The sequence below is a fragment of the Symphalangus syndactylus genome, chromosome 4 (genome assembly GCF_028878055.3).
Source record: "Symphalangus syndactylus isolate Jambi chromosome 4, NHGRI_mSymSyn1-v2.1_pri, whole genome shotgun sequence".
NCBI lineage: Eukaryota > Metazoa > Chordata > Mammalia > Primates > Hylobatidae > Symphalangus > Symphalangus syndactylus.
This window is the reverse complement of record NC_072426.2, coordinates 44,024,621-44,036,202: the sequence shown is the minus strand read 5'-3', so window position 1 is coordinate 44,036,202 and position 11,582 is coordinate 44,024,621. Positions and strand designations below refer to the sequence as shown.

The following is an 11,582-nucleotide window of genomic DNA, read 5'->3' as shown; positions in this document are numbered from 1 at the left end:
ACATGCACCATTTCTAAGGAGAATGCACTGCAGCCAGGGGTGACAGGAGCCTCTGGAGGGTGAAAGAGGCTGAGCAGCCTCTGGTCAGGAAGGTCTCCTTAAGCAAGGGAGACCTCGGACCTGCTCCCCGGCTCTCCCGACCCTGCAGCCTCACCAGCCATTCTGGCCAGAGGAACCCTCCCCACAAAGCTGACCATCATGCCTGGCATCTCAGAGTGAGGCTGGAAGTTATCCACACATCAGGCAAGGGGTCCAAGCCAGATCTCATCTAGACCTCTCCTAGTTCTGCGATCCTACTGAGAAAATCTTAGAAACCACCCTGAGGTCAAATGCTCGCTGCTGCCTGTTTCCCGAACCCAATCCCTCTTTACCATGTCTTCCGGATCTGCATGCAGTTGTATGATTATTTATACATTTCTTTATATGGACTCATTTTTACTTAAATCTATTTATTGAAAAGGTCACAATAAATAGAATGCCAGTACCACTTGTCCTAAACAATAAGTAGCCAATAAAAATATACCATTAAAACAAAAACAGTGCTATAAAAGTCTGGAATTTTTCCCACCTGCCCTAAGCCCAAGTCCTGCTCCCTAGACAGAGGAGACGTCGGCATGTCTTCCACAGGCATCGGAACATGTTGGCATCCAGCTGAGATCTTCTCGGCATAAAAGGATTGAGAGAACTGGGAAGGGCATCACTTTCTTGCTCTGATTTTGTGCCACTTAACGCAGGCCCCATACCACCTAAAAATATCTCGGGAACCAGTGGATCCACCCACACTTTGGGAATGCTGGACTAACGTCTCCCTCTGCCTCATGCTTAACACAAGGGGGAAACACACACCTGTGGTCCCCTCTCTGATCACACCTTCAAGGCACCACCAGATCCCCTCCAAATACGCCTGCTCTCACACCAAGGCCCAGCAAGTCCCTCTCAACAGGCCCACCCCCATCAGCCCCCAGAGGTCACCGCTGACTCAGGTGGGACACCAGGTAGACAAGGCCCACCAGGAGGAGGCCACGAACACCAAGCATCATGAGCAGGAAGAGGAGCAGGATGGAGGTCACCGGCTCCACAGCATGGTTGCCGAGATGCCACTGCGGAAAGCCCATGTTCACCAGCTGCCGGTTGAGGTCATTGAAGGGGGACTGAGCAGCACCCAGCCTGGCACCTGCCTGCTGCTGGCGGGGGCCAGGACCCCCTGGGGGAGCACCATGGCCCCTGTTGAAGAAGCTCTGGAATGTGAAGACAGAGAGAGATGAATGAATCCTTGGGTTGAGGCACCAGCCAGGAATCAACCTCTCTAGGCTGCGTCCTGCCCTTCCTACAGCCACCCAGGGTCACACCCTCCTTTCTCAGCAATCCCCCATGCCACCCATCAACCAAGTCACAAGCCCAACAACCAAGTCACAAGCTCTCACAGCACAGAACATGCCAGTCCATATTCCTCACATCAGGCCCAGGACAGAGGAGAGAGGAAGTGGTTGAGGCAGGTTGGACTACAGAGCATGGCTCTAGGGCCGGCATTTTTAATACTCATCATCACTCCTTTCTTTTTCTTTCTTTCTTTCTTTTTTTTTTTTTTTTTTTGAGACAGAGTCTTGCTCTGTCGTGTCACCCAGGCTGGAGTGCAATGGCACAATCTCGGCTCACTGCAACCTCCACCTCCCGGGTTCAAGCGATTCTCCTGCCTCAGCCTCCTGAGTAGCTGGGATTACAGGCATGCACCACCACACCTGGCTAATTTTGTATTTTTAGTAGAGACGGATTTTCACCATGTTGATCAGGCTGGTCTCGAACTCCTGACCTCATGATCCACCCACCTCTAGGGATTACAGGTGTGAGCCACTGCGCCCAGCCACTCCTTTAAAATAATTATTCTGTGCCCAGGGCTCATCTTCTCCACTTCCTCTCTAGCTTCTCTGTCATCCAACCCACTCTTAAAAGAAAGATGCTATCTCCAGTGAGGTTTGCTAACCAAGTTAAAGGAGAGAGAGCTCTTGGGTGTGAAGTCTGGGGAGGCTACCTGGAGAAAGGAGATCTGGGGAGGTAGACAACAAGCCACTGCATCTTCCCCAAGCTTACCTAGCTCTCTGCAAAAAGAGCTTCAGGCTAGAAAAGGTTAGTGACCAGCAAGAGAGACTTCTGGAAGCTAGGAGTAGCCAGTACACAGGAGGCCATCTGTCCCACTCCACAGGAAATGAGTACCTACCTGTCGAGGAATGCTACCTCTTGGTGGCTGGGTAGTGGTCCTCACTCGGGGGTCGTCATCCTGCACGATTTCCCCATTGGCCAAGATCCGCACCATCCTCCCAGGCGCTGCCGGTCCCTGATGGGCTGTACCTGCATTGTGTGGTCAGGGTGGGCAGGCTAATGGAAGCCAAGTGGCGCAGAAGTTCTCCCCACCACAAAACCTTTAACTGTTAGTGATCTGGGACCAGACTCATGACGATCTGTGGAGGATTCTTCCCCTGACCTCAAAAAGCTTGAAGGAAAAAAATTACCAGAAATTGAGGGAGGCTTGCAGTCAGTGATGCTCACAGAGGTGACCCACACTGAGCAGGTGCTGTGTGTGATTAACAAAAAGGGGAGAAATAAAGGCAAGTTGTTTGCCAGGCAAAAAGATTTCAGACATTGAGTCCACCAGGAAAACTATCGAAAGGGTCCTTGGCAAAGGAAGTTTTATTGTCAATCACTACACTGCCAACAGCACAACTGGGACTAGAGCCCCTGCTGTGGCCCACGGCCTGTGGAAGGCCCATCCTGCAAGGCTCACCTCACTCAAGCCTCACAACACTCCCCCGAGGAGGGTACTAGTGCGGCCATTGCACAGGCGGAGGCACAGGGAGACTTAAGTGGCCTGCCCGGGATCACACCTATGGGCGGCAGAGAAAGAACATGAGGCCAGAAGCTCTGGTTCTAGGGCCCTCTCTGGGTACTAAACTGGGAGTTCAGGGCACCAGGATCCCCGATGGGGTTCCATTTCCCTTCCACTAAAAAATGGGTCGAGTGTGTTGCTCCCCCAGGGAGTCAATGTCACCACCTGGGCCTTCCCCAGGGAGATGGGGGTCACTTCGGGGTGACTTTACAACAACTGCCTGTAGCGGCAGACCACACTAGCCACCATGCGCTCCTGGGCTGGCTCGGAAGAGCACACCTTTGCTGCAGAGGGCACGCCCCTCACCTGTCCCTCACTTCGCTGGGAACACCAGTCCAACCTTGGCTAACGGGCGCAGGGCCCAGCCTTCCCAAAATATGGGAGGGGGTTGCTGCGGTGGCTCTCGAAAGGCTCCACTCCGCGGACCCCTGGACTGCGGGGCCCCTCCACGCCTCCCCTTGAGTCTGGGTAAAGGCCATTCGTTCTCAGGAGATGAGCCTCAGTGTCCATCTACATTCTAGATAGCACTGGGGACATATATGCCGAAAAAGGTCAGGAGCCCCTGTTGTCTCGACCGTAGCCTGGAGCCCGGAACAGGCGCGTCCCCCTCCTGAAACTCGCTGGCGCTGGCGCCCGCCGAGCGGATGGTGGTCGCGCGCAGTCCCTTTGTGCTTTGTCATCGCGCCCCCGCCGGGTGGGCCACCCGCGCGCCGGGCCCGCGGCGCACCTGACATTCCGGGCCAGGGGCGGGAGAGACGCTGCCCCGGCCGCCAGCCCCAGCCTCTGGAGCCCGACACCGGCTCCAAGTCCTGGCCCGGGCTGCGGCGAGGGATGCGCTGCCTCCCCGGCGCGGCGGCTCACCTGCAGGAGCGACTCCCAGCCTCGGCGGCGTCCACTCCCGGCGGCTCCAGGCGGTTTCCTCCCACCTGACCTCACAGGAAGCGCGCGCCGGACGGGCGCGGCCCAGTGGCGGCGCACATCGCCCTCTGTAGGCCGCCTGAGGAATTGCACCTGCCCGGCCCGGGGTTGGGGGCGGCACGGGGTGGTGGGGGTCGGGCAGATGGGGCGTTGGAAGGAGTGGGAGGTGGGGATGGAGAGAAGAGAGGATGGGAGGAGAAGACACGTGGAAAAGAAGGAGAAGAAGGAGGAGGGAGAAAAGAAGGAAGAGGAAGCAGAGTCCACGGAAGAAAAACCCAGGGGGTGGGGGTGCCCTGGCCTGGGAGGAAGGGCGGGCGCAGGCTCAGATGACCAGTGTAAGTTTGCTGAGCCAGCTCCGTGGATGCCCCTTGAGTAGGACTCAACCCTGCCCTCGAGGAGTTCCAAGTTCAGTGGGGAAGACGAGGCAGGAACGGGGCAGACCCCTCTGTAGGCTTCCAGGAGAAGATGCGTTTGAGCTGGGGCAGGAGGGTAGGTAAGGATAGAGAAGGTCACTCTTGGCAGAAGGAACCACCTGCAGGGAGTGAATGATCCACCTCTGCCTCCTTCCTGATGTTTTAAAATCCACCCCTCCCCCACCACCTTCATAAGCTGCTCCCTGTGGACCTGCTCACCAGTGGGGGAGAATGAGCTGTGCAGTCCCACAGTCTGGGTTCAGGTTCCAGACTCTGGCAAGTTACTTAGCTGCTCAGTGTCACAAGACAGGTGTAATCATAGCCTTACAAGACCTCTGTGAAGATTAAGTATGATGTCTCTGGCACATTGGCAATGTTGATAAACGTTAGCTATGATTATCATTTAATAAGTGTTTCTGGGAGTGGCAGATATTTGTTGAGCATCTATTAGAACCCAGATTCTGCTAGATGCTGGGCAGAAGGAACAAAACTAAGAGAGAGATTTAGACCTGGCCTGGAGGACTCATAGTCGGCCACCACAGTCTGATTATTTGATCACGAAACCTTATCAGCAAAAAATGTTTCACAGGTCGCCCTGGTATCTGTATCTTATTTATATGTTATTAGTTTTGTTTGTTTCTAAATTACACATGTGTACTGTGAGAACAGATTGGCATGATGGATAAAAGGTGGCTGCTGGAGCCATCCTGTGTTTGAATGTTGGTGTGACTGCTTTCTGGCACTTTCGTGTCAAGTGCTTGGATGAGAGCCTGGCTGCAGTACGTGATCAAGGGCTGCCGACTGTTATGACCATTACCTCTTCTACTATCAAGTCGATTGTAAAACATGCACATTTTAAAAGCATAGGATGTAAAGTAAATATAAACCAAAATCCTGGTGCTTTCTCCCTGCACCCCAATGTGTTCCAGGTATGCCAAGGGCACGCATGAAAGCCGTAATCACAAGGCAGGATGCCCGATTGTCAGAGGTGGCCTGTGATCCCAAATCGCAATGTGCGCATTAGAATTACCTGGAATGTTTAGAAACCATCCCAATACCTAGGTCCCACCCCAGAGATCACAATGTCGTTGATCTGGGTTACAATCTGGGCGTGGAGACATTTTAAAAACCAGTCTTCTAATGAGCAGCTAGGGCCAAGAAACACTGCCTTCCATGAACAGAGCCCCATAAGTAGGTCACGGAACTCAGGAGCCCCAAGAGGAAGGTAACCTCTGTGGGCTGGGAAACCAGGGGATACAGGCAGAAAATCATGGATGTTTTCAGGAAGATTTGAGCTGGTATAACTGCTGCCAAAGAGATACACTCCAGCTGGAGAGAACCATAAGAGTCGAGAGGAAGAAGCAAGTCTCTACAGAGAAGTCAAGAACAGCTTTCGGATGGGAAGTGATAGTGCTTGACTGGACTTAGAAACAGCCTATTATTACCAATTAAAACAGCCTAAGGAGGCAACGTACCACTTTTGCTATCTCTCCACCTTCTTCAGGTATCTCTCCTGCTCAAGAACCTGCACTGGTCCCTACTTTCTGCTCCAACAAGCCCCAACTCATTGGCAAGGCTTTGACAACCCTCCAACTCTAGCCCCAGCACACTGTCAGCAACTCCTTCCCTCAGCTCTGCCCACCTGGCCTCTTTGCTTCCCCCGAAGTAGATCACCCAAAGGGCTGCTTTGCTTGGGCCTGAATATCTGCTGGAAGGCCAGCTCCACCCAATCTAAATCCCTTCATCCACAAACGTGATTGTTTCATGTAATAATAATAATAACCCCTATGTGTGCAGAGTCCTTACTTCCAAAGTGTTTTCCCAGAGACCACTTCATTCTTTTTTGCATTATGAAATAGAAAGAGTAGGTGTTATTATTCCTCTTTTACCGAGGCGAAATTGAGGCTCAGAGACAATGTAGATGATGAGCCCAAGGTCAGTGACACAGCCAGGGTTCAAATGAAGGCAGGTCCCCGGGCTCTGCATTCCAGGCTTTTGCATCCACCAAACAGACTCCCCTGAGTTCATCTCAGCTCTGCAGCCTCTTTACAATTGTGCCCCCACCTTCCCCAGTGCCATTAGCACAAGATTGGGCATTGGGTCATGCCTTAACCCCAACATGTGGTCAATAAAAATGTGTTTTGGGTTTTCTGTTCATAGCAGAGTTCATAATTTTTAAGTCAGGTGTCCTGGCCTCTTCTCTGACTCTGCAGGTGGGAACAGCTGTTTCTGCCTCAAAAGAGAATGGCATGATGATAATGGTGATGTCATTTTAAATATATTAATCTATCTATCTCTTTCTCCTGCTATTTCCCCCTGTCTTTCCCCTACTCCGGCAGACACTATGCCTGTGTTTATTACTCAGAGAATGGTGTGGGAGAAAGGCAGCACTGGCCTGCCAGTGCCCACTGTTGGTGCCTCCTTAGGCCTGTGGCCATGGAAGACAGTATGTCAGGGGCCTCTTCAGAGAAAACACTGGGAGAGGAGGAAATGATGACAGCATAGGTGTTGTGTGTTAGATCTCAAAGGTGGGCATGAGGCTTGGGAAAGGGAATGGCCAGATAGTGAGTATGACAGGTAGGGCCTTATATGGCCTTGTGGAAATCCTTGGGTCCATTGTGTCTGAGGTGTGGTGGAAGGATTCTTGTGCTCCAGCAATGACAAGGGAGTAGTAGTAGTAGTAGTAGTAGTAGTAGTAGTAGCAGCAGTAGTAGTAGTAGTAGTGGGAAAATTGCTGGACTTGAAAGGGTCAGGTAGACAGGTATGAAGGGTGGTTCAGTGATGGCCTTCATCCATGGACAGATGATGGGGGACCAGAGGATTGATGGAGGCCTCAGAAAACACCTTGCATGGTCAGAAGACTGGAATGGCCCCACAATATCTTGGTTATATGTAAGTATGTAAGTTCCCTAAGACATAAACCCACCTAGGTATAATATATCAGCTTGAGTACAGGCTATGCTGCTGGAACAAAAAAAATTAAATATACAGTGACTCAATCAAGTAGATGGGCAGCTCTGCTTCACAAGGCCAGCCAAGGACATCCACTCTTCCTAGCTTATTGCTCCCCTACACCCTAGGATGCCACCCTTATTTGCATGGTCAAAACTGCCTCACCAACTTCTTCACCATATGCAGCTCATGGAAAGGTGAGACAGAAGAAATGGAGGGCTAGTGATTTCTTTTAAAGAAAGTATTATAGATGTAGCACATATTACTTCCCTCACATTCCATTGTGAAGAACGAGTCACATGGCTACAAGGCAGGCAGGCTGCAGGGTCTGCACTGACATCCCTGTGTCATTCTGGATATTGGTACTTGTGTCTTCTGTCTTGTGTCTTTCACTTTTGCTAGACGTTTGTCAATCTTATTGACTGATCTTTTCAAAGAACCAACGCTGCTTCACTGATTCTTCTGTTTCTATTTTTCTATTTTCAATTTTATTGATTTCTGCTCTTATCTTTATTATTTCCTTCCTTCTGTTTGCTTTGGGTTTATTTTGTTCTTCTGTTTCTAAGTTCTTGAGTTGGGAGTTTAGATTATTGATTTGAGATTTTTCAATGTAAACATTGAGTGCTATAAATTTCCCTGTTAGCACTTTTAGCTGTGCCCCACACATTTTGACATGTATTTTCATTTTCATTTAGTTAAATGTATTTTTAAATTTCTTTTGCTACTTCCCCTTTGATCCATGGATTATGTTAAAGGATCGTTTAGTCTACAAGTGTTGGAGATTTCCTGTTATCTTTCCATTATTGATTCTAGTTTAATTCCATTGTGGTCAGAGAACACACTCTGTATGAGTTCAATTCTTTTAAGTTTGTTGACGTTTGTTCTAGGGCCCAGGATATGGTCTATCTTGATGAATGTTTCATAGAAGGTTGAAAAGAATATCCATTCTGCTGTTTTGGATGGAATGTTCCATAAATCTTTCTTTTTCCTCACTTTTCTTTTTTTCTTTTTTTCTTTGACAGGTTCTGGCTCTGTCATCAAGGCTGGAGTGCAGTGGCGCAATCACAGCTCTCTGCAGCCTCGACCTCCTGCCTTAGCTTCCCAAGTAGCTGGGACTACAGGTATGTGCTCATCTAATTTTTAAAAATTTTTATATAGATGGGTTCTTGCTATGTTGCACAGGCTGGTCTTGAACTCCTGGGCTCAAGCAATCCTCTTGCCTCAGCCTCCCAAAGTGCTGGGATCACAAGTGTGAGTTGCCATGCCCAGCCCATGAATCTTGTTTACATGCTGTTGTTTGATGGTGTTGTATATTTTTTATGCTTTTCTGACTAATTGTTCTATCAATTGTTGAAAGAGACATATTGATATCTCTAACAATAATTATACATTTGTCTATTTCTCCTGTCAGTTTTTGCTTCACATGTTTTGCAGCTCTGTTGTTTGGTACGTACACATTTAGTTTTGATATGTCTTCTTGGTGGATTGTTTCATCATACATAATGTCTCTTTCCATCTCTGGTAATTTTTCTTGCTTTGAAGTCCTGCTTTTCTTTAATTCATGTTTGCATAATATAACTTTTTCCATAATTTTACTTTCAACTTGCCTAAATTGTTATATTTGAAGAGAATTTCTTATACACAAAATACAGGTGGATCATGTTTTTAATCCACTCTGCCAGACTGCCTGCCTTTTATTTGGATTATTTAGACCATTACATTTAATGTAATTAGTGATACATTAGGACTTAAGTTGCCAATTTATTTTTTGTTTCTGTTTGTTCTGTTTGTCATTTCTCTGTTTTTGTTTTTTTTTTCATTCCTGTAATCCTGTGGGTTACTTGAACACTTTTTAAAATTCCACTTTGATTTATCGATAGTATTTTATTAGGTATATCTCTTTGTATAGCTTATTTAGTAGTTGCTCTGGGTATAATATATGTACAACTTATCACAGTCCACTGGGGTCAACATTTTATTCATTTGGGTGAAATGTAAGAACCTGCTTCCCTTTACGTTCCTTTACTCTCCCCGTTATACTGTAATTGACTGAAAGATTCTCTCTACATGTGTTTTGAGCCACATCAGTGTTATAATTTTTGCTTTAACTGACAAATATAATTTATAAAATTCAAAAGTAAAAGGAAAGCTTATTGTACTTCCTCATATTTTTGCTTACCATGTTATTTTTTTCTTTCCTACTATTCTAAGGTTCTTTCTTATATTGTTTCCTTTCTATTTGGAGAACTTCCTCTCGCCTTTTTGTTTTAGGGTAGGTCTGGTAACAAATTACTTTCGTTTTCTTTCATCTGTGATTGTCTTGATATACTCTGCATTCATGAAGAATATTTTCACCAGAGAGAGAGAGTTCTAGTGTTGACTAGATAGTTTCACTAGTGTTGACAGTTCTTTCTTTCAACACCTGAAAAATATTGTACCATTTCCCTCTAGCCTCCATGGTATCTAATGAAAAATCTGCTGTTACTTGAATTGTCTTCCCCTAAGGATAAGGTGTCATTTTTTCCCCTGGCTGCTTTCAAGGTATTTTCTTTGTCTTTGATTTTTCAGAAGTTTAATTATGATGTGTTTCAGATGGATTTCCTTGGAATTTTCCTATTTGGGATTCACTCTGTTCTTGAATCAGTAGATTTATATCTGTTGCCAAATTTGGAAAGTTTTCAGCCATTATTTATTCAACTACTTTTTTAGCCTCACTCTCCTCCTCTCCTTCTGTGTCTTCAATGACACAAATGTTAAATCTTTTGTTGTAGTCCCCAGGAGGTTCTGGGTTTTTCTGTTTGTTTGTTTGGTTTTAGTCTATTTTCTGTCTATTTGTTCAGATTGGGCAATTTGTATTGTTCTACTAAATATCTTCCAGCTCACTGATTCCATTCTGCTGTTGAGACCATCTGCTCAGCCTTTTATTTGAATTATTATACTTTTCCATTTCTCCTTTCCATTAGTTCTTTTTTATATCTTCTACTCTATTGTTGGGGCTTTCTATTTTGTCACTACTTCAAGCGTGTTCATAATTGCCCAATAAAACATTTATATTTTGGTTGCTTTAAAATCTTTGTCAGATAATTCTAACACCTCTGTCTTTCAGTGTTGCCATCTACTAATGTCTTTTTCATTCAATTTGATGCCTTCCTAGTTCTTAGTTTTGACAAGTGATTTTCTAATAAAATATGGATTTTTTGCATTATATTATGAGACTCTGGCTCTTATTAAACTTTCTGTTTTAGCTAGCTTTTTCTGTCAGTGATCCATCAGGGGAAGGAGAGACACTGCATTATTCATGATCTGTGGAGGTAGATGCCCAGGTTTCCCACTCGGCCTCATTGGTACCCAAGTTATGGGAAGGGAGTGCTCCTCATTACTGCTAAAGGGTATGGGGGTTCCTATTCCCCAGATTGTCTCCACTGACATCATGGTGGAGGAGAGATACATTACCAGATAAGGAAGACTAAGGTACTGACTTCCTATTCAGCCTCTAACACTATTCCAGCAGGGGTGCTGGATGGCTTGTTATGGCCTTAAAAAGGTGTAAGTCTAGGCTTGCTACTTGGTCTTTGCAGGTGTGAGTTTTTCCTGCAGTTTTTGGCTAAAGTAAAGCAGCTATTGCCTAAAAACTTTTAGTCTTGCTATGTACCTTTCCTAGTACTTTGGCTAGAAAGAGCTGGCTTTTAGAGGGCTTTTGTTGTCTATACCTTTGGCTGCTTCCAGGTTGCTAGCTTCTTCAGCTGCTAATCTGGGACATATGAGCCAGAAGGGAAACTCATGAAATTCACCCCGTGTTGTGTCATTCTTCAGATTCCAAAGCCCCCAAACTGCCTGCCTTCTTCTCTCCATCTTTCAAAATCTTCTTATGTTTGTTTTACACCTAATGTTCAGAGTTTTTAGTTGTACTGAGGAGGAATATAAAAAAGTATATTTTCTCCATCTTCCTGGAAGCAGACATTCAATTTTAAGGTTATAGAAATTAAGAGGTTAAGACATTATGACCTAGGTACAGGAATAACAAAATGACCAATCAGTAGATAGAGTCTAGAAACAAACCCATAAACTGGGATTTATGGCAAAGTGGAAGTGCAGAACATAGAAAAAGGAATCTTTTAAATAAATGGTGCTGTGATAATTGGGTATTCCTATAAGAAAAAAATGAAATTGGACTCCTACCTAATATATTTGTACATATACCAAAAATTAATTCTTGTATCATTGACCTAAATATGAAAGGCAAAACAACAAAGAATTTAGAATATAAATCATATGTATAAATATAGTTATAGATATTCTAGACCTCAGAGTAGGAGAAATTTTCTGAACACATTATAAGAAATGCCAACCGTAAAAAAATGATTGGTAAATTTTATTACATTAAATTTACATTAAGAACTCACTGATCAAGACTTTTT

At 46.0% G+C, this 11,582-nt stretch overlaps 1 protein-coding gene across 2 annotated transcripts; it reads right to left on the bottom strand.

Annotated features, from left to right (window-relative positions):
* Window positions 1–432: 432 nt before the first annotated feature.
* Window positions 433–3,852, bottom strand: FAM241B (family with sequence similarity 241 member B). 2 transcript variants are annotated; one of them, XM_055274541.2, is made up of 3 exons: window positions 3,743–3,852; window positions 2,216–2,346; window positions 433–1,238 (listed from the first exon to the last, which is right to left on the bottom strand). In XM_055274541.2, exons 2-3 carry the CDS (start codon window positions 2,309–2,311, stop codon window positions 969–971), a joined length of 366 nt encoding a protein of 121 aa, XP_055130516.1. In that variant the 5' UTR covers window positions 2,312–2,346; window positions 3,743–3,852; the 3' UTR covers window positions 433–968. The 2 variants fall into 2 exon arrangements, with proteins under 2 accessions (XP_055130516.1, XP_055130517.1); XM_055274542.2 differs by lacking the exon at window positions 3,743–3,852 and adding an exon at window positions 3,188–3,708.
* Window positions 3,853–11,582: the final 7,730 nt, after the last annotated feature.

Coding starts and splice junctions, on each gene's coding strand:
- FAM241B (XM_055274541.2), bottom strand. CDS start 2,311: ATGGTGCGGATCTTGGCCAATGGGGAAATCGTGCAGGATGACGACCCC. Junction 1,239..2,215: donor GAGGTAGCATTCCTCGACAG/GTAGGTACTCAT, acceptor TTCACATTCCAG/AGCTTCTTCAACAGGGGCCA.